This window comes from Condylura cristata, unplaced genomic scaffold (assembly GCF_000260355.1).
Source record: "Condylura cristata isolate star-nosed mole 26May11 unplaced genomic scaffold, ConCri1.0 scaffold00001, whole genome shotgun sequence".
NCBI lineage: Eukaryota > Metazoa > Chordata > Mammalia > Eulipotyphla > Talpidae > Condylura > Condylura cristata.
The window spans coordinates 6,725,143-6,748,915 of NW_004567102.1; the positions used below are offsets into that span (position 1 = coordinate 6,725,143).

Genomic DNA, 23,773 nt, shown 5'->3' on the forward strand with positions numbered 1-23,773 from the left:
ATGTTTCCAAAATACATTCCCCAGTGAACACACTGACAGAAACCATATTCATTGGTATAAATCCCAGAAAATCATATTTGAGAAAGGAAGTGCTGATGGAGCTCTCGAACTCTAGCTCGGTGCAATTACTGTCTCTCATCGCAGGATGAAATCTGATTATATTATGGTCACAGGGAAGTAACAGCTAAGATTGGCAGAAAGAAGGTTTAAGAATCTTCAGCTCTGTGCTTGACCCACATCAAACAGGGCAGAAAAAGAATCTTCTTCATTCAATTCTATTTCTCTCACTTTATGTTACCTCCAGAGGGGACTCTGAGGAGGCTTCTTAAAAAGTAAAGCTATTTTGGAGCTTACAGTTCAGGAAATACAATACCAAATTTATAAACATCTGACCTAGGAAGGACACTAAATTACAATGTCACAAAACTACTGAACTGTTAAAAAGAATGGCCCCTAGGTCTATGCCCCCATCCCTAGGAGAGCTGCTGTGGCTGCTGTCAACAGCTGTCCAGCCAGAGATGCACAGAGAGAGAAGCCACACCAACTGCCTCCCCACAATGTTGGGAAGATGGCCCAAAACAAAGTTTCCAGTGCCTTCCCAAATTCTGCATACTGTATCTTCGTTATAAACTCACAGATCCTGCGATTTCACTGGGGGGTAGAATATTCCAGAAGCCAGCAATCTTTTCACCTGCCGCCATTCTAACACAACATCTAGCGAAGGTTCCTTTCAAAAGCAATGGCCAGAGGGTGAATTTGCTACCTTTATCAGGTCTTTAGTTCAAGGATAATCAATTTCACATTATCTTTTATTCCTGTCACCTTTGCCACCCACAAAATGCAAGTTCCTTTCTAGGTACATGTCACCTCTCATGTTATTTACTTCCTTGTCCCATTTCTGTCTAATCCCATCCATTCTTCACATTACATGTGTCCTTGTGAATCTGTCTTCTATTCTCTGAATACCTCATTCCATTATTAATGAAAAATTCCCACATGCCCCAACATTCTTTTTTTTTTTTTTAAAGGTTTATTTATTTATGCATACAGACCTGGGGTTCAGGCCAGAGGTGTGACAGGTGAGAGGATTCACCAGAGACAGAGACAGAGTAGGAACAGAACAGGCAGATCTACTGAAATATACTGATGAGGGGAGCAGCAGGTGGGTCGGGAGAGGTCTGCCATGCCATGTGGGTCAGCTCCCTTTCCAGGGATTGAACCTGTGCTGCAGTGGCTGCAATAGCGTCACAGTGCTTTGCTTAAATCAGTTGCGCCACCAGTGAGGGCCCAATGCTCAACATTTTTATGGAACACTCCAGTCAGCTCTTTCCACTGAGATCAGACATTTCCCTCAAGGGCACTGCCTTTTCTAGACTCTTCTCAAGTGAGGATGTTCGTTCTCTTATGACATAAGTATCAGAAAGTCCAGAGACAGCACAGGCCTTATTCTGACTCTCTATACCACTTTAAAGTCACTGTTTTTTGGCCCCTCACTGGTGGCGTGGTGGATTAAAACAAAGCACTAAGAAGCAAAAGCCACTTCAGCATGAGTTCGATCCCTGCCTGCCTGGGAGGTGACCAGATGGGGTGGCAGACTTCTCCTGACCCGCCTGCTGCTCCCCTCTGCAATGTACTTGCGTACTTGTCAGTTGGCCTGTTCTGTTCCCCACTCTGTCTCTGGGAATCCTCTCACCACCCTGCACCTCTGGCCTGTACCCCAGTTCTGTAAGCATAAATAAATAAATCTTAAAAAAAAGTCACTGTTTTTTAATATGAAGGCCAGAATTTTCCTCCTTTGAGATCTGAGCCATTTGGTCCTGCTACATACTCTCTCTGATGTTGTAGTTTCAGGCTACTAAGGATACACTGGCCTCATGAATGAACAAGCCACCTGGCCCAAGCAGATTTGGGCTCCTGATCACATTTTTTCTTTCTGCTTTATTTCCTGCTAGTATTTTAAGTGACTTCAACACCCACAAAGAAATTCCACTCAGTGGCCATAGTTTCAAAATTCCTTAACCTCCATTGGTCTGTATAACTTCTGTCTCATTTCTTCAACCCTCCTCTTCAACGTGGTATAGTGAGTTCTCTGCCTCTGCACTATTTGAAATTGCTTTGGCAAAGATCACTTCCTATCCAAATCCAATAGACTGTATAGTTATCTCACTTGATCACTTTCTTGCATCTAATACTATTAATTATACACAGTACCTTGAATCCCAGTCTTAATTTGGCTTCTTACCTTTTCTTGACTATCTTACCTTTCACAGTTGTCTTACCTCAGCTTATTGCAACAATATTGGTGCTTCTAAGTATTTTTTTTTTTGTATTTTTTCTTCTTTTCCCTTTTCTACCCATCTTGCTGGACTAAGTCCCATGGCTACAGTCAATGATACATCCATATCTCTAGCTAACTAACCCCTTGCCTTCAGCACTAAAGCTGTAAGCTTACTAGTTTAGACACGTCCATTTCATATTCATTCTTTAAAAATTCAATATTTAACTAAACTTTCCCTCCAAAATTGCTTCTCTTCATGTATTCACATTTGCAAATGGTACCAATATTCAGTCAGAAACCAAGCAGTATAGTCACAAATTGGTTCTCTTTCCTAGGAACTTCAAATATTTTAACCATCTGTTCAATCCCTACTGTGGCCGACTTGATTATAAGGCTGGATCTTACAATTTCTCACCTTGAATGCCATTGCAACATCCTATCTACCTTCACTCCACTTTCCAATTTACTCAGCATGTTGTTATCAGAGATCAGATTTGACAGAAATCTGACCATGCTATTCTCCAGTTGAAAAACTGTAATGGCTCCCTACTACCAATAAAATTAAGTTCTAAGTTTTGTTTAAATACCAGGTGTACCATACAGGTTTTCCTAAACTTCTCAAGAAGAGCTGACCATTCCTTTTCTGTGTCCCATAATATCCTAGATGCATGTGCCTAGCACTTCATCTGTTCTCTAGAGTAAATATATAATTGGTATAAGAATAATGATTTACTGCCGAAGTCTGAGCAAGACTGCATGCATGTATACGAAAGAGCGAGAGAGCTCCTACACTGCCAGAGTGACAGGGCATGTGTCTTTGGCACCCCGAGCAGGAATATAGACAGTGTTGTGTCATGAAAACAATATTAAATATAGGGATTAGATTATAGGAATCCCATATTCATTCAGTTTTATAGGTCACATTACTATAGAGTCACATTACTATATGATGGGCTAGATTGTTATATAATTCAGTGAAATTAAGGACTACACTGATATTTTAGAAAGCGCAGGAGACTTATTACCTGGGGTGTAACTGTGATGTACCATCTAGATACCCCATCAAGAATGTATAAGTCTCCATGCATAATGGCTTCTTCAAGAGGCTTAAGTCTCCAACTCCTGGAAACACATTAGCAGAAACCCCTCACTTTCACTTAAACCTTCAAAGGGTAGGCCCATAAGCAATGACTGTTGATTATGAGGCTGGCTTGCCTCTGTCCTCTTGCCTCAACTGGGGCAACTCTGGCAGATCTGTCCAGCTCTAGAGCCCCTGGTCAGGTCAGCTAAGACCTTTGTCAGGGCTGCACCTCAGATCAAGTTCTCTATCAACAAGTTCTATAGCCTTCTTCGTTTCACAGGTGATGGCCCAACGGCACACTTAGATTTGTTTCCAAGAAACCTAATCTACTTGGGAAAATTAAACCCGAATTCAAAATACTCAATGAAAATGTTAACTTTTGAATGCCATGTTTAAAAAAACGAAATTTACCTACATGTTGACATAATCATAATATATTTATGTTTTATATCCTTTATTTTAGAGTCAAAAGGCAGAGTTCCCCTACCCAGGACTATCATTCACTTTTCTGCTGAATACAGGTAAATTACTTTGGGCAACTTGTCTTTAGTGATTGTTTGCGTGGGGCCCTTTGCCAAACCTGAGTGGAGTGCTTTCACCCAGAAAATTTGAAAGAATGTTTGAGGGTATTGCTCCTATTTAAAGAATTCATTTGCTTGAGCAGGCAATACCCAACCTATTTTATGGACACAGATGAACAGAAATATAGTCTTTCACCCTAAACATCAGGGCCAGGTGAGAAAGACAGTGCTTTTCCAGAATGATGACTGGTTAGACAGTGAATTTGCAGGGGCTCTCAGCTCTATAGAACTTCTCTTGAGAATTCATCAGTTTGAACGAGTACTATCTACTTATCTCTTTCACTAGAATAAAAACACCTGAGGTATTCCAAATGGTTAAATGGGATGAATTGAGTTCCATATAATCCCTGTTGCTTTCCTTTACAAAATATGTTACTTTTATTCATTTACTTTATGAAAACTTTTACATTTCCTTTTGTGCTATTGAAACACAAAAACCAGATTAAAAAAATCAGAAAATGGATATTTGCTTTGTTTTAGCGTAAAGGCAGAGAGCCACTCTTTCTTGTTCTTTCTCTGATTCCCCCTTTGTCTTTGTAAAGTTGTCATTCATTTATTTCATCTATCCACAGACTCCTAAAATAGGAGGAATACAAAGATACATTTCTCAGAGGCAGCATGTAACTAAACCATGGATAACTGGTCTGTAGAAGTGACATTGGTTATAGAGCTGAAGGGAAGGTGATGCATTTACTATTTCTTTAATTGCACTTATGGAGAAATACAAAGATGCAAGTGTGGCAAGTTCCAAAGCTGAGGGTAAGCTGGATCATGAGATGTGAAAGAGGCAAATGTGGACATTTGTGCCTGAGGCTTGACAACAGAGCAAGCTGAAAAGGGTCTTAGAAAATCTAACCTCTAGCCTTTTTCTCTGGTGTTTTCTGGGAGAATTTTGCCTTCATTGACTTCTCTTTGTGCTTTTCTTTTCAATTTAGAGGATTGGGTATATTAAACCTTTGTAACAGTAGCTTTCAGTCTAGAGAGCAATCCTTTGAGCAAGAGTAAAGCAAACTCAAAGAACTGATTCAAGGTTTGAAGTGGCCTCTCCAAGAAGCATCAACTCCCCTATTTGCCTGTCCCCCTTAACTGCTTTTCATGGCCAGGAGAACTTAGAAAGGCGGGGAACGGGAGAAGAAACATAGTCGTCCTTTATGCCATGAAGAACTGTTGTGGGCTCCTTCATAATATATATCTCTTCACGTGCTTCTCCACTGTTTCCATTACTCCCACTCTGGAATATTATGACATTTCCTAAGCCATTTACTCAACTCTCCAGGCACCTCATTTCCAATATACCTTAAAGATTTCTTCCAGAAATACATCCCCAGAGCACAACTATCACTATGCCCACTTGCTTTGTTGGTTTCCTGGCAAGCAAATAAGAAAATTCCCTGGCGTGGCATTCAAAGGTTTTCATAACATGGCTCCACTTTTTTAATAAAGAAGCATCAGAAGTTAAAACAATATGAAAGTATAGAAAGTTAACAGGGAAAGTCTCCTTCTACTCCCTCTCCCTGGAGCAGCCATTTTCACAACTTGCCCCTCATATTTCTACTCTTACTTTTTCTGACTTCCGGTACATCTCCAAGACCCCAGCTAAAGATAGACCTCCCCAGAGTGCACCTCTTCACATTTTCCCCTTGTTTTTGTGTTCCCAAACCTTTGCTCATATTATTGTACTTTAAAAAAAAAGAAAGGGATATAGAACCCTTCCTTGTGGTGCAGTGGGTTAAAGCACAGCACTAAGAAGCTAAAGCCACTTCAACCTAAGTTCTACCCCCAGCCCAGGAGGAGATCCACATGGTGCGGCAGACCTCTCCTGACCACCTGCTGCTCCCCTCAGCAGGACTTTATCAGTTGGCCTGGTCTGCTCCCCACTCTGTCTCTGGTGAATCCTCTCAGCGCCCCTGCACCTCTGGCCTGTACCCCAGTTCTGTATGCACAAATAAATCTTTTAAAAACAATGGGATATAGGCGCAGCAGACCTCTACTGATGTGCCCGCTGCTCCTCTTAGTGCACTTCGTTGATCTACCTGTTCTGCTCCCCACTCTGCACTCTGTGTCTGGTGAATCCTCTCACCACCCCCATACCTTTGGCCTGTACCCCAGTTCTGTATGCATAAATAAACAAATCTTTAAAAACAAAACAATGGGATTTAGGGCTCTCCCTGGTGGTGCAACAGGTTAAAGCACTGTATTATGAAACTCTCTGAAGCCACTGCAGCACGAGTTTGATCCCCTTGCCAGGGAGGTGACCCACATGGCACGGCAGACCTCTCCTGACCCGTCTGCTGCTCCTTTCAGCAGTGTATTTCAGTCAATCTGCCTGTTCTGCTCCTCATTTTGTCTCTGGTGAATCCTCTCACCCACCACACCTCTTGCCTGTACCCCAGTTCTATAAGCATAAATAAATAAATCCAAAAAAGGGGGATATAATTGAATGTAACATTACACTAGCTTCAGGTACATAATATAATGATTTGGTATTTGTGTATATTGAGAAATGAACAGAGCAAGCGTACTGCACATTATTCCCATATATAGTTATAACGTCTTTCCTGTGATGAGTTTAGTCTCTTAGCAACTTCCAAATATAGTGTTATTAACCACGACTCAACTTCTCTTATAACTGAAGTTTTATCTTTGACCTCTGATTCTATCCTTAATCCATTACACCCACCCCAAAATGACTCTGGCAAATACCATTCTATTGTCTATGTGGACTTTTTTTGTTGTTACTGTTTGCTTTTAGATTTCACATGAAAATGGCATCACTTGTATTTTTCTTTCCCTACTTGACTTATTTCAAGATTACTTCAAGGTTCATTCAATTTGGTACAAATGGTAATGTTTCATTCATTTTCTTAGTTGTTGACTAGTAACCATTGTACATATGTGTGTAACCATTGTATATGTGTGCATGTGTGTATGTGTTATACACATATACATACATAATAAATTTATTAGGCTTTCATCCATCAAAGGACACTGAGGTTGTTTCATATTATTCTTTAAATCCTATAATGCTTTCTCTGACCACTTAATACTTTTTCTTTATCATTTTAAATTGTGGTTATCGAGGTAATATTGATTTGAAACACTGTATGTGTTTTAGATATATACATACACAAATGAATATTATCACATCTCACCCTCTACCAAAGTGCCAATAATACTCCACTATACTCCACTGGGCCCCCCCATCCCTAGCTCCCACCCCCGCATTCTCCCCTTCAGGTAACCTCAGTTCTTTAGTCAGATTTCAAGTGTTTTTTTTTTTCTTCACTACTTATTAAAATTCTCCCCTCTCAGTTTGAATCCTCATAGTCTTTCCTCTTGTTTCTATTCAGAGTACTTGTTATTTTATTTTCAGTTCTTTGTGTGCCAAGTAAGCCTTGCCATTTAAATCTAATCGAAGATAATTTCTCACTTCCTATTGGTGCCCCTACAACATGAGTCTCTGGCCCTTCCACTCACATAGTAGGGAATCAATAAGGAGTAAGAGGAAAGAGCCTCAAGCCTCCATGGAAAGCCTTGAACTTTCCATTCACCTTGGCTTCAGATAATACCAATAACAACACCTGAGATGTTAAAGGATGTGGTAAGTTATCAAGGGACTTAGGAATACTGAAAGTCTCCAGGTGACCATTGTAGGTGACCATTATAGGTGAATGCTCAGAGAACTAAAGCAGAAAACAAAACCAAACAACAAAAAACCAAATTCTAAAACTTCTGTTATTTTAAATAGAAAATCACAACTCTGTACACTGTGAAACTGAACAACCCCTCTCTATTGCAATGAAACCAAAAGAGACATGTAACCCCCAAACAACAAAAGCCCCCCAGCCCGTAGCATTCCTCTGCGTTGAGCAAGATGGTGCTGGGCTCCTTAGTGAACCATGAATTCTGTTTCATTTCCTTTTACCACAAGAAATTTAAAAGAAGTCATTTTCAGCATAAGGGGCGGGGGTGAATGAAAGAAGAGGGGGGTCATCAAAGGGGAAAAATTTTGCAACAGTTTCAGAATAAAGATGGTCAGATTTACTTTCTGCATTCAAAATGGCCTTGGGGTTGGTTAATAGAGATTGATAACACATACCTAAGGTACAAACTCTTTCAAAACAACATGCTTATTAATTTTTTGTATTTGATTTAGCTTACACAAGCCTCTTCTATATAAAATAATGCAATAATAAAAGCCTAATCAGCTCCTGCAATCTTAAACATTGTAATAAACTATCCCATTACAAATTTCTTTGAAGCACTGGTTCATCCACAGCAATTTTCATCCCATCTGTAGTTTTGCCAAAGAATAAAATCAATCCCCCATCAATCCCTCTTCCAAATGGTTAGATCATTATCAATTCATTTGTGAGCCTACTCCTACTTAAAGTTATTGCTAGAACTATATCCAATGTCAGTTAAAACAACTCAAAAACCCTTTCCACTATAAGGCTTTTCTCCAAAACTCCTTTCCTCATTTGTACTTGGACTTTACAAACAATTTCCATTATTTTTTCAGTGATTTTCTATTAAAGTAAACTTAATTCCTTTTCCAAACTAAACTGTATTCTGATTCAATAACATGGGAAGAAATGAGTTACTGAAAAAGTTGACTAGGAGGACAGATTATGAGATGCTGTGGGGAAGAATTATGAGAAGCGAGATGGAATGGGCAAGAGAAAATATAAGTGTAAAAGGTCCAGACCATGGCAAGGGCCTGGGCAGTGAGATCAAGACTGTGCCTGTGTACAGGGGCCCGGCAGTAGAATTCCCTCCCTCATGGGCATAGGGGTCTAACCGGGGACCAGGAGCGACCTTTCATTTTAGCAGTGACACCAATGCTTCATTATGTATAATCAACAGCACCAAGGGTTGCAGGGAGAGGGGAGGTGCTTTTCCTTGCCACTATACAAAGTCTCACTAATGACCCAAAGGCCTGGGAGCCAATCTTCCTTTTACCCCACATCCTTTAGTTAACACTCACTTCCTGAGTGTTTCTGATCCTCCCTTCCCTTATGTCATCCCCACCCTTTGGCCTGCGCCACAATGCCACAGTAGCTTTCTTACTGGTCATAGTCTTTGTTTCCTCTACCAGTATAGCCTGCACATATCCCTGAACCCATCTTCCTAGCCTCTCATGTCACAGAATCCAGCCATACCTATCTTTTTCACATCCTAAAGTGTTTCTTTTCACTACAAAGCCTTTAAAAGTTATTCAAATAATTCCTTCTGCTTGCAATATTCCCTCTATGCCCACTCCCATCCTCATGATCCTTTTTGGCCTTTCTTGAGCTAGGGTTCCCTGGTGATACAGAAGTGAGCTTTTGTCATTAATTGTTCAAGACTCTCTGTCAGTCTCTCTATGTTCTAGGTCAGAGGTTGTGCTTGTCCTTGTATGTCTTCATCTGTAATGTGGTGGTAAAACAAGAACTTGTAGGATCAAGACTTGATGAGTTAATTCAAGCAAAGAACTTTGAATAGTAGGTCCTTGGCAGCTTTAGCAATAGTGATAATAATAATAATAATTTTAATAACAGGAAGAATCAAAGTATCTAAAATGAAGGGCATACTTAATAAACATATGTTAAAAGATTAGTTACTGCATATATGTAGAGGATGAATAAATTAATGGATGAACTAATGGATTGAACAACCCTGAGGGTCTCTTCCCTTTTCCCCAAAATCAGCTGTTATCACAGTAGAATATAGAAAATACTGTATGTAAAATAATCACAGAGAGAAATAATTGCTTTTCCTTGCCTGCTGTATCCATGATAAATGGTAAAAATAACATTCTGATTTCCTGGGATTTTGATTTTAGCCTACTGTGTTGCTAAAGAAATATTCAAAGCAAAGAGATTTAGAATTAAGAGCTAAAGGGATTTATATCACAAAACATATTTCCAAGCCTTTCAATCCTATCTTCATTAACGAAAAGGTGTCCTCCTTAATGAGTTTCATGCTCTCTTCATTGTTCCCAAGTAAATTCTTTAGAAAACTATGTGTCAGGTCGTCCATCCCAATAAGCATTTGTACAGAAAATTTCAACTTATGTTGCCAGAAAAGAAAGTTCTTCATGCCTTTGTTTGAGCAAATTCCACTCATTATATCACTAGTGTCTTCAAGAGAAAGTCATCAGTCACTGCATCCTGACTGTACAGTGTGCTCTGCTTGTCTAATAGTCCAGCACCAACCCACCAGGGGCCATAGTTTCAGTGAACAAAAGCTACAAACCAAGAAGGTGTCTTTGAATTAGCCTGGCCATGTCAGTGTCCATTATCTAAAAAAGTTTTTGTTTGTTATTGTTTTCCTTTATGGTAGACTGTGATCATACTTTGAAATTATTTTGCTAGAGATAGCTCATTTGTATTTAGAAATAAATACCATGTCACCACCAGTAATGAGACATCTGTCTGTATTCTTCCCCTCCTGTAACAAGAGGAAGGTTCTTATTCTCCAAAGTTAATTTTTCTGACAGTGCTCTGGACCCATCTCATTTTGCCATGAGTATTGACAATTCATACTTTCTATTTCAGTTCAGTCATCAATCTTGGAAATGACTATTTCACTGAAATGTTTGATAACATATGAGGTAATTCTAACAAATTATTGGAGACTTCATATTTACATATTTAAAACTAAAGGATGCTATGTTGAAATTCATTATGAGAAATACTAGAAATTTAGTCAACTGACCTGTTTTTCTGTGGAGCAGACTGGACCTGGATGCGAAGGGGCTGTCCTGGGCTTGTCCGGGAGCTGAGGGAAGCAACACTCTTGGACCTTCTGGGTTCCCGGGGGGTAAAGGTGAGCTCTGTGAATGTCTACACTCGCTTCTGTCCATGCCAGACAAATGGAGTGCATCCTGAGTTTTCTTCTTTTCCTTCTTTAACATATTGACCAGAATATCTGAAACTTGATTTAAGGAATTAGTGACTCATGCTCAATGATAGTGAACAGAACACTGATGTTTCAAATGAGAATAATATTCTGAATACAACTTGCTATTTGTGACTGACAGGGGAGATTTGAACTTCCTGAAGTCATATAATATTCCATATATACATATATATATATATATATATGTATGTATGTTATATATATATAACATACATATATACATCTATACACACATACATATATGTAAGTATACATATAAAATACCTATATATGTATACATATAAGATACCTATAAACATTTATATATGTACACACATACAAAATTTAAATTACATATGCATATATAAAATTTAAATTAGATAGTTTAGGAAGCTGTCAGTTTTTAAAATATGGCACCTCATACCAAAAATTAGCCAATCTAAAGGCCTTTGAAATATTTCAAGTTTAAGGGTCTTCCTGCTGATGTAGGAATTAAATCTCAGAGCTATCACCACTATGGCCAGTGTTCAATCCCTGGCCAGGAAGCTGATCTACATATTGCACACATTCTCCTGTCTTTCCGCTGCTTCTCTTATCAGTGTATTTTAATAAGTAGTAAATCTGCCTACTCTATTCCCCACTCTGGCTCTGGTGAATCTGCTCATCACCTGCACCTCTGGCCTGTACCCCTGTTCTTCTATGCAAAAAAAAAAAAAAAAAAAACCACAATAAACAAAAAAACCCAATAAAATATTCTGAGTTTAAGCCAGTTATGCTTTAAATGTTTTATGAAAGAGCTTATAAAAAAAAAAGTAAACAAATACTGAGTAGTATTAGACAGTGGAGTTTTGCATTATCTGTGGGTAAATAAGACGTTCATTGAGGAAGCTGCTCAGGAGTTGGAAAGGGCGGATTCTGAAGCCCCCAAGTTGGCAGACCAGCCAAATTAGTCCTGGTGGTCAATGTGTATCCCCAAGCCCAACACATACTTACTTATAGCCCATTCAAATGGGCTTTCAGTCAGTTACTATACTAGGAGCTCAATAACTGAGAACATCCCTCCACTCTACCCTACTTCACTGCCTACTCAGGTTCAAGATGCCTAGAGCTCTAATAGATTTGTGTCATCACTAAGAAGAAAGAAGAAAGTTTTACTCCCTCCTGAGAATCTTAGGCATCTATTGCACACATGGTAGGAGGAATTCAAGGCCCTCCACTGCTACGCTGGCGGCATTAGAATAGGTGCCTGAGTAACAGGAGGATGGTGTGGGAGAGAAGACTGTTTCTCAGTGGGAGGGGAGGCATTGGCCACACTCACATGGACTTGTTGGCAAGTCACATGGACATCATTCCATTTCCATCTACAACCTCAGCTTTGACTAAATTTCTGTTGATTTCTAGAAGCATAACCAGTTTTTTAGTTCACAATTCCTGATGTGGTATCCATTTTGTCCTAAAAAAAAACTTATCCTTATCAAAGGTGTTCATAGCTTGTGTAAGTGTCGAGCTACCGGGCTGGCAGAGACAAGCCTATCTATCTTCTTTGCATGGAATTGTTTATCAACAGCACCCTATAGGCTCTCTGGTTTAAACACAGTGGTAGCAATATTCAGACTCCATGGTATTTATTGGTGCTCTGTGCCAGACACTGTTGTAGGCACAGGGGTGGAATAATGAAAAGGTAGGTTAGTTTCTTGCTCTCGTAAAGCAGCTGTCCTACTGGAGAAAGTTCTCATACAGATGCACATATGTAATCTTAGAAAGTTCCAGATAACTTACTTTCAAAAAGTCAAGAGTGACTGAGTGGCTCCTCTACACTGAGTGCTTAAGGATGGTCTTCCTGAGAATGACACTGAAGCTGAGATTGGAATGACAAGAACCAGCAAGAGAAAGAGCACACAAACAGAAGAAATCGCTAGTGCTATGCCCCTGAGGCCTCAAACAGGGAATATTTCACCACTCCGGGGATATTTGATCATGTCTGGAGACATTTTTGTTGGTTTGTTTTAAAGATTTGTTTATTTATGAATACAGAACTGAGTTATAGGCCAGAGGTGCAGGGGGTGACAGGATTCACCAGAGACAGAGGCGGGAGCAGAAAAGGCAGATCCACTGAAACACACTGCTGAGGGCAGAGTGGGCGGGTCAGGAGAGGTCTGCCACACCATGTGGGTTCCCTCCCTTGCCAAGGATTGAACTTGTGCTGAAGTGGCTGGGGATAGCTTCATAGTGCTCTGCTTTAACCTGTTGTGCCACCAGGGAGGGTCCGATTTTTTATTGTTGTATTGGTGTGGTGGGTGGAGGATGGGTAGTTACTGTTATGAAATCCAGTAGGTAGAGTCAGGACTTGCTGCTAAAATTTCTACAATGCCCAGGATAGCTCCAGCAACAACATTACACAGCCTCAAAATGCCAGCAGTGCTGAGGCTGAGAATCCCTGTGTTATCCAAAAGAACAACAAGGGGTCACTATGTCTGAAGTGTAACATACAAAGGACAGAGGACTAAGACCTCCGAGGGGTGGGGGGCTGGGCAGGAGCAAGACAACCTGGGGCCTCATAATCTCGAGTAAAGAGGTTGAATGTTATTCTAATGGGAAGCCCTGGAAGATTTAAATCAGAGAAATGATGTGTTCTGATTTACATTTCATAAAGATCACAATACAAAATCATCTTTGCTGCCTTCCTTTTTAGCTGACTTTTCTTTGTCTTCTTCCCTTTCTCATTTAACCTGGGCTCTTGTTCAAGCCAAGCACTGTGTTGGGTACTAAATGCCACCAATTATAAGCTTTGTGAAGAGGTGTCTGAACTTATTCAAACTGATAATGTCATTGAAATGAGACCTTTTTTCCTCCCTTTCCAAAAAAAAAAAAAAAAAAATCAGTGTCATTTATCAGCATTTTGTTGCATAAATTCAGGTTTTTGTGGAGTTCAAGAATTATCTTTTTTTTTTTTAATCTAACCCAGATCTTTCTCACTGCTCCTGTCTCAGACTTAACTGTCTGAGTTCTACAAAAAAGAACTGTGAGGATCTATGTAATTTCTGGATCCTCTCTTGATGAGTAGCCTGTGATACGTGTAAGCCGTTAGGAGTGAATCTTAGATGCTATTTTTCCACCTTCTGAGTTTACCTATTGTCTACGGAGTCATATCTTCAATTTTTATAACACCCCATAGAGCTCGAAGCACTTGCCCATAAATAACCTCTCTGGCTTTGCTCAGCCACTGTGAGGTAGGCAAGATAGGTCTTTGACTCCTCCTGCTGATGTGCAGGAAGCAGCTACATCGAGCAGTTACAGAGCTAATGAATGAAGAGTTAGAATTACAGTCCAGGTGTGAACTTTAAATTCAGTATTCTCTTCACCATGCCTCCTACACACCATCGTTTTGAATACTAGTCTCAGAAGGAGGAGACTCCATTTGAGTTATTCACAGTGAAAAATCTCGCATAGCCCCATGGGAGCAGGGATACCTGCGTTTACCAATGAGGGGAGATGATGTATTTATCTCTCTCACTCTTTTTAAAATAAACATGTAGGAACAGTCTTAGACTGTTCCCTCTTCTGTCATATCTCATTTCATTCCTCCTCTATGCACAGACATTCATAAATCCAGAAGGGGATTAAGAAGTTGGTAGGAGTGTTTAAGGGAGAAGATTCTAAACTAGGAACAAGGCCAGAAAAAGATGCAGAACTCAGCCTGGGGCTGGGGCCAGGCCTGAAGTCTAGGCTGGGACCATCCCTGGAGATGGATTGGGTAAGAGAGAGGAGCAGGAATGCAGGAGTGACAGGCCTGTGTGCAGCACCAGACAAGGGCCTTTGTCAAAGGGAGTATAATTCACAGCTGAATCTACTGTTAACTGGCTGGATAATAAAGCAGTTAAAACTCACTTGAGTCAGACACAGGGGGTCTGCTAATTCTCAACTAAAATTAGAGACTGAAGTTAATCAGGCAATGTGCTTCTTCTTTGGTTTGTTTTTACTTCTTCATTACTGGTTTTCCTTCATGTAGGCTATTTTTTATGCATTTTGCACATTTACCGACACAAACATGCCTTTAGTGATTTTAAAATATGAACAAAAACACATTCAGAAGGAACTGAACAAAGTAATTTTTGTGTATGTTTTAAGTCTGCAAATGTAATGAAAAAAATCACTTCTTCTACAAGAAAGATTAAAATAAACAATACCAAGGAAATGCTGAGGTGTCCTGAGGTCTAACACACGCAGGAGGGACTCGTTAGAAGCCACCACCCTGTGTGCAACTCGAGGCAGCTCCCAGAGCTCCTGACTGTGGGTACCCAAAACACCCTGTCTTCAGAGCTGGTAAAAATTGTATCTTGAACACTCATATGTACTCACTTCCAAAATTGGGAACATTTGTAAGAGGAACCCAAAGAGATAGATCTGGCTTTTAAATAAAAAAGTTAAATTTAAATCAATCTCTGCTCTTCATAAGCTAAATACCACTCATCTTTTTAAATTTATTTTTTTTTCAATCATCTTCTGAGTTTCACCCACACACCAGCCACAAATTCTGGGCCACCGTGAGACAGCGGTCAGCCCAATGTCCGGTCAGTAAGCTAAAGATAACCAGCTAACTTTCAGGCTCAGGACTAAAACAGAAAAAGCATTGCAGAGTAGTAAAAAAAAAAAAAAAAAAAAAAAAAAAGTGTGTACGTGTGCATAATACATATCATTTAATGTTAAGAGATGATGTAAAAAATGGCCAAATGGCCATATTTTTCTATCAATTGGAATATTTCCCCACAACAACTCTATTTGACTAAAAGTTAAAGGAGTTAAAGGTCTTTTTTTTTTCTTACTTCTATAGCAACTTTCTTTTCACCACTTTTTTGTTTGCTGCAAGGACATTTTTTTCCTAAATGGAAATAAGTAACCAGAACCGGAAGCGGGGTGGGGAGCCAGGGGCAATGGCCAGGGAGGGTTCCCACGTGCGGGCTGAAGCCAGGAGAGGGAAGTTGGGAAGTCTCTCATCATTTCAGAAAGGATACTGATTTCATTATCTCTCTGCTGTAGAATATCTCGTAGCTTTTTATATTCTTCCTCTTTTAATGGTTCTTGGCAGTTTTGCGTTTTGATTTCAGAGGAGACAGGGCTCTTTCCGCGGATCTTCTTGTCATTCAGCAGCTTCTACAGGATGAAATCAGAGCTTAATGTCCATGACTCTATTGCAAATTTCAGTGTGTGGCTGTATCTGCTTTCACTATTCCTCCAGAAATCAGACCTGCACGCATTGTTGTGCCTCCTTGTCTTTGCGTTACTGTTGCCTTTGTTTGGTGTCTTTCCAGTCCTTCCCTCTCCTCCTTCCTTTCTCTATTCTTTTTTTTCTTTTTTTAGATTTATTTTATTTGTTTATGCATACAAGAGCTGGGGTATAGGCCAGAGGTGTGGGGAAGGAGGGGTGGTTAGAGGATTCACCAGAGACAGATTGGGGATTGACTGAAATATACTGCTGAGGGGAGCAGCGGGTGAGACAGGAGAGGTCTGCTGGGTCATGTGGGTCAGCTCCCTGGCTGGGAATTGAACTTGTGCTGCAGTGGCTGCTGATAGCTTCATAGTGCTGACACTTAATTCCTTGAGTCAACAGAGGTTCCCCTTTCTTGATTTTATGATCTCTTCTTCTAAGGTGGGGAATTCCCACTTAAACACGCTCTCCTGCTGGAATTCTTCCCTTTCTCCAAAACCCCACAATCCTTATTTCACACCTTTTCCAAGTTAATAGTTACCATGCTTTGTAATGATTCTTTACAAATCTGCCTTCTCTGTGATTTATTTGTCTTTGCCTACCCTATGCTTGACCCATAGCAGCCTCACAACAAATTTTTATTATCTTAGTGAAGTATGTCAGGTTATAGGGGAGGTAGAAGTAATGGGTAAAGATATTCCCACTGTATCATTCATCAACAGTAAAATCTAAGGCAAAGAAAAACAGAAAATATAGGGATAACCCAAAGTTGTTGGAAAAAGGAAATGACATAAGACTTTTGATGTAACCTGAAAATAAAGGGTTTTGAATCTGAGGCTATTCTGTGTAGAAGGTAGTGATTTCTGGCAAAAGAATTAGAGATTCAGGGCCTGACCTTATTTATTGGGAAGTAAGATCAGCCTCTGAAGAAATGTAGTGGTAACTGTGGCACTGGTTTGAAAATCTCACCCTTTGGGATGTGGGTCACTGGGTCTTAACCTTTCAAGAGTTGTTTATCACAGGTTTATTGCAGTTTGAACAGAGGGACAGAGGCTACAATGTGAGAATGTTTAAATTTACCTTTAAATAATAGAAACAGTGATGAATTTTACGCATGTCGGCTCCAACTTCTAGTCTACTCTCTGGATCCTGGTCTTCCAAAAAGGTTGTTATGAGTTCTTCTAGCCTAAAAATACACAATAGATCAGAAGCAACTCTGAGTTAGAAATGTTAGAAATTCTAAAGCCTTTGTGGTGTGAGTAAAACTTGAAGTGCAGGACCGTGTTCCCCCTTCTTTATGGAAACAGAGTTATCTAATTGGACTATAAAATTTAAGGGAGAAAAGAGTAATTGACAGAGTGAAATCTGAAATGATTCAATTATTTGACTGGGTCCTAACCTTCCAAGAGTTGTTTATCACAGATTTATTGCAGTTTGAACAGTGGGACAGAGGCTACAATGACAGGATATGTTTACATTTACCTTTAAATAAAAGAAACAGTGATGAATTTTCTACATGTCAACTCCAACTTTTAGTCTACTCTCTGGATCTTGGTCCAGTGAAATTCCAGTGAATTTTCCCAAGCAGATTTCAACACAGGAATTGTTTTAGTCTATCTATCCCATATTCTAACCAAGATAAATTTCTAGACCCCTGTGTTTAACCATCACATTGCAAGACAAAGGAATGAGAAACTTTTTCATGAAAACCTCATGCTTTCATCCTCAGCTGGGACCTCAGTGATGAACCACAGTCCTTTTCTTCATTCCTGGTTGACTTACATTCTTCACCTGGCTACTCCAGGTCTTTCTACAGGCCCCAATTCACCACTTCTCTTTTGTTCTTTGTTAATAAGGTAGCTTTTCACCAGACTAAACAAGTCAAAGTTGCCAAGTGGACTCCGTCAGCTTCTTTTTCCTTCACCTCAGAATATCTCTGCCTTCCCACACATGCCCTCTTTCTTCATTTATGTTCTTTGGATAACACCCTTCCACCTTCTGTCCAACCTCTCTCCTGGGCTCTTTAGATTTCTGTCAAGACCACCGGATCAGTTTCTCATCTCTCCATTCTGACTCTCTCTTCTGCTTACATCTTTTCTAGTCTCAAACCAAAGCACTTCCCTTTGGAGTGGACCACCTAGCCACTCTTTCCCACAGTCCTACTCTAGTTTTCAGTGGGCTGTATGCTTACTGCATCCCACGTTGGATTCTAGAATCTCTGCCGTGAGTTTAGAAGCAACATGGGGCTCTTGGCTCTTGTTCACCTTTGTGTCTTTCTCCCACCTTGTATCTAGAGCCGTGTACACATTAGTTTCTCAAAACGTGTATGCTTCATGGATTCACTTTTGTGAAAATTATTCTTTTCTACATTGAAATGGAATTCTTGATAAGGAAGGTGTAGAGATGACAAAGAGTATCCAGGATGCTAGAATCATAACACAGCAGCAGTAGATCTTTTTCATACTGTCCTGAAAATACTTGTATATACTTTCTGAATTGTTATAAATTGTACACATTTCCCATCTACTGTTACTAGAAGACCAATCAAAAAGATATAATGATTTCCATCATGTAGGAAACTTGGATTTTATTTTTACCTCTCTCCTACAATTTGTGACATGGGAGAGCTGATGCTTACAAGTGAGAGAGATGATTTATATTGTTATTTTAAAGAAGTTTCTTCCAAGTGAAGGGACACTTGTCATTTTTACTATTTGCAGATTGACATCAAGCCACTAGACAGAGATTCATTTCTGATATGAGGGTTCTAGTATAAAATTTTATAATAATGTTTATGAAAAGAATTTTAAGCAATACAGATGTGAAAAATTAAAATATAAAACCCTCACCCTCACCACAATTCTATCTTCTTTATTCTTAATCCCTTGTACTTTCCTTGAATATTTAGAAGAAATTCTGGAATTCTGGGAAATCAGTACTAGTCCTAAGATATGCTTGTTCTCTAGAGCAAAAGCATTTTGTGGTTTCAGTGTCCATAATCTTTTTAACAAACAATATTAAGTTAAAAGCAAAAGTTAATCAATTTTTCATTCTTGCCTTTTCTTTATAAACTAATTTCTCCTCTCTAGTTTGACCATAAAGTATATACTCTAAAGACATTCCATGAAGGAGAAATGCAAGTTTACAAGAAGCACAAGCTTTTAAAATACAAGCCTACTGATTAGCTGAGTGACCACTTAACATTATTTATTCAGTCTCACTGGGCTTTGATCACATAATATCCCACATAACAGAGCATAAGTTCAAGGTGGACCTGGTAATAAAGCGTACTCTTCAGGGAAAGGGGATGTTCCACCTTCCCTGCTCCCTTCTAGGGGCTAGGCAGGAAAGAGAAGCTAGAAAAGATAAAAAGGAGAAGAAGAAGACTAAGAGGAGAGGGAAGCAGAAAGAAAGACCTGGAAGAGGTACCTGCAGCAGAGACATGTGAAGGTGAAGTGGCAATTGCTTCTTGCTCTTGCACTTGTACCAGGAACTTGGGTGGCATGGAAGAAAAGACTTGGAAGAGAGGTGGATGAGAGACCTTTGACTTGTATTGACCTGTATTTGTTCTTTTCCTTTCAGATTTGCTTGGCTTGTTCTGTCCCTTCCCCAATAGAAGATGCCTTGACTTGCAGCAAGCTTTTGGCCTCAATGGCTCCATTTTGGACCAACTCTGGCTGGGTATTTACCCACAAGGGAATGGACAACTTTTGGTGTTTCATGGTGAATTTTTAAACTATATTCTTTCTTTTCTCTTTATTGCACACTAATTATATTAAAGTTATTTTCTATTAAAGGTCTTATGCACTAGAGTATGTTTTGTCTTGATGTGGCGATGGCAGAATTTACTTAGAGCAGGCAGGTTTGGGGGTTCTAGGGTGCTCCTTCTTTTGCTGATAAAACAGGGACATGATGGGCTCCTTGGGGTGGTGCAATGGGTTAAAGAACCGCATTATGAAGCTTTCCAAAGCCACTGCAGCACGAGTTTAATCCCTGGCCAGTGAGCTGACCCACGTGGCGTGGCAGACCTCTCCTGACATGCCTGCTGCTCCCCTCAGTGTGTACTTTTTCAATCTGCCTGTTCTTCTCCCCACTCTGTCTCTGGTGAATCCTCTCACCAACCACACCTCTGGCCTGTACCCCAGTTCTGTATTCATAAGTAAATGAATCTTAAAAATAAAACAAAACAAAACAGGGACATGAGCCAAAGAAATGGTTAAGAATTTCTGTCTAAGTAAAAGAACTGAATTGTTTTACCCTTTCTGGAACTCAATTAGCCTGATATAAAACTGAGAATAAAGATCAGGTCTTTTGACATGCAATTTTGTTCATAGTGTAGAGACCAAAGAGCTTCTTTAGATAAGAAAATGCCTGGTCTTCCCTTCAAACATTTGACTTATTGTCAAATTTACTTTTTATCAACCAAGGACTTGGTCTAATAGTTAAAATGCAGATGTTTCTGATATACTCCTCTAGTAGTTAAACGTGAACAATTGACCTTAAGTTCCCTGCATTTTCATATCTCCCCAAAATAGTTCCCAAGTTCATACCTCATCATTGCTCCCACTGAGGGGTGTCCCAGCTTTCAGAACCTTGCTGCACAGTGAGAAACTGCTTGCAGAAAAGGTTTTCTAAGGAGGTCAAGTGAGCCCATAAACTGTTTTTTAAGAAAAGCTTTCGTAGACATAAAATTTTGCATTTCTCTATTTTTACTAGCAGAAAAGCAGAAAGAGAAAAGAATCTTAGAGAAAGTACACTTTTCAGTTCTAGTTCCTATGGACTGAAGATCATAGACAACTTTTATGTACTGAAAACAACTTGTAGGATAGGCAATTGCTGTGGATGTGTGGTGCTTGTATTTAACTCCCAACGTGAGGGCTATTGAGATTCCTCTGACAGTGTGTAGTTCATCAACTCTACCATAGTACAAATTTTTACACTTGGTGACATAATAAGAATTGACCACAGTTTCTAATCTTGTCTTTCTGCTCTCAGTATATATATATTTTTAATCAGAAAGTAAGTGCTCTTTGTAGCTATATTTTGGTAGAATATTTGGTTTAGTAGTGTAAGTAAAAAAGGCACTATCATCAAGAGTTAGTATTAAGTGTGCCCTAGTTGCATCATTCTCTAAATCCTCACAAGATTTGAGATGGTACAATCTTTGTTGCATCATAGGGGAAGGGACTGATATCCAGAAAGATTAAACATCTTGCCCCAAATCACACAGATAGCAACTGGTAAAGCTAGGATTCAAATTCAGGTAAGCTGAGTTCAGAATCCAAGGTTTTAAGGACTACCCTGACTATATTATAGCAAAGTTTTAAAATTTATTTCAATGCCTTGCTGGGTAATGTAGTTTTAAAAGGGAATACCAGACCAGACCATATCATTCCATACCAAGAATTCCTTGAAGAGATAAATAGGTGACTGGAGAAGCAGGAAATAGCTGAATAGTAGATTTCAACAGGCCACTGACCTGCATGATTTATAACAGAAAAAAAAAAAGTTGGAAAAGAATTAGAATGTCCCCCATTAGGAAATTAAGCAGCTATTTATGTGATGGTGTAGCGGTAAATTTATTGACATTGAAAATACTTATGGTCTGTTGTAATAGATTACAATAAGCTTCACAAGGATTCTACGAGTATGCTGTAACATGTCAAGAAGACAGAAGGTAAGAGACACAAACAAGAAGGAAGGAGGAGGGAGGAAGGAAAGAAGAAAGGGAGGAAGGTCAATAGGTCCTTTGACCAGTTGCCTTTGACTCAAGAACATTTATCATTGCCGTGTGAAAAGAGATACTAAAGATGCAGGCTAAATTCGCTCTTCTGAAATATATTTATGATTATGCTACATTTAATTGTTTATGAAATTAGGTTCATTATTTATATATTGAATGTGATTATAATGTTCTCATTATCCTGCCAAAAAAAAAATCCCATCAGCATTAACTTCTGAAAATGGGCTTGAAACCGTATCTCTAAGCTGCCAGTTGTGGGACTGTTGAGAGAAACAAGAAGTGGGACATGAGTTAGAAGAACATACCTAAACTGAAGTGTGGAAATGCTCACTATGGGAGGTATTCCCAGGGGGAGGAGAGGAGTATGGTTTTAATTTGGGACAAATTAGGGATAAAGATATATAAGTGTCCAACAGTGCAGTGTAGTTGTAAGGAGCTTACTAAAAGCAAGATTAGGGGAACAAAGAATTAGAACTTGTCTTTTGATCAGTACTGGAAGGAGAGAGATGTGTAACACATATACTAGTTGGAGGGGGAGGAATGCTTGTAGGAAAATCAAGGAGATATCTGGTATTCCAGCACTGGTGGTTTTTTTGCTGATCTGGATCTTCTGTCTCTGAAAGAGGAGCAGGCGACTCATTCCAAAGAGTGAGGAAGGAGTTCTGACAGGAGTCAGTATTAGTTATATCAAATAGTATCAAATATCAAGATGACCTGGACATCATCTTGCCACTAAAGATGACTCCACCTAGGATGAGTTATCTCTGACAGGGTAGGCAATGGGACTCCAGCAACTATAATTACAAATCAGTGTGGACAAAGGGCTCAAAAAGAGGTGGAACAGAGTGATAAAGATATACAAGGAAACTTGACAACTCTTCTCGGGCTATGGTAGCAAAATAGGAAAAATGAGAGAATAGTCACACAATTTTAAAAAATGTATGATGATGGAGAAAACACATATTTATTAACTCACCCCTGTGACTCACCATTTTTTTCATCTGTAGAATATATTATTTTCTCTAAACTCTTTAAAAATGTATGAAATAAAGTAACAGAGGTTCAAAGAGGCTATTTATTGACTGGATATTCATGCCTTGCTATTCACAGTAGGCCAATTTCATGGGTGTCACCTGAAAGCCTCTTAGTATGTGTGACACACCTGCTGAATGTATGTGTGTAAGTCTCTTAGTATGTGTGACACACCTACTGAATAAAAATTCAGGCTCCATCCCAAACTTATTAAATCTGCATATCTTATCAGTTCTCCAAACAAACAAATAAGTAAACTGAAATATTAAGTGAAAGAAGAACTAATATCCTTTGATGGCCAATGATGTCCTGGTCACTGCATCAGTGGACATTACATGTGTCTTATTTAATTGTAAAAAGAATTAAAGAGAATATCATAGTCTGGTTCTCTTTATAACTTGTCTGCTCCTAATTATTTTATTATTACTTTAATAGAACATTCATATGTGTCAGGTATTTTTCACAGGTATTTCTGTACCATAAATCCATAAATGAGTCCCTATCATATATCATATATCATATATGACAAAATAGCAGCAGTAATTTGCATAGTGCTACAAAGTTAGGAAACTTAAATAGAGGGATTTAAAATTTTGGTCTTTTGATTCAGGAAGCCCCTGACCCTTTCTGCACATACAACAGAAGCTCTTAATCAACTCAGAAATGTGTCTTCCACTTGCCAGAGTTCCTACTATACAAAATTTGTATAGTAGGAACTTTCCTACTTTTATTAAAATAGGTAAAGATGCAAACAAGATCAATGAGTTCTGGCATCTCAAAGAAAAGGACATATAACAGGAGGCAACAGTGGGGCTTTTTGAGACCCAAGGGTAGGGGCAAAGGAAGGCGTTATATTGACTTTGCTAACACGATGGGCTTTTTTACGGGGCATGACCCTTTAAAACATACAGTGTTGGGAGAGCATGTAATTTACCAAAGGAAAGTTCAGATAAGAACAATAAATTCACAA

General features: G+C 39.3%; 1 protein-coding gene across 1 annotated transcript in view; it reads right to left on the reverse strand.

Annotated features, from left to right (window-relative positions):
- KIF6 (kinesin family member 6) overlaps window positions 1–23,773 on the reverse strand; it is a 378,140-nt gene that overhangs the window by 181,938 nt on the left and 172,429 nt on the right. The window contains exons 11-13 of the mRNA XM_012720329.1: window positions 17,109–17,214; window positions 15,835–15,973; window positions 10,640–10,852 (exon numbers count right to left, since the gene is read on the reverse strand). Of these exons, the coding sequence (XP_012575783.1) occupies window positions 10,640–10,852; window positions 15,835–15,973; window positions 17,109–17,214 (458 nt within the window). The remainder of the gene's footprint in view (window positions 1–10,639; window positions 10,853–15,834; window positions 15,974–17,108; window positions 17,215–23,773) is intronic.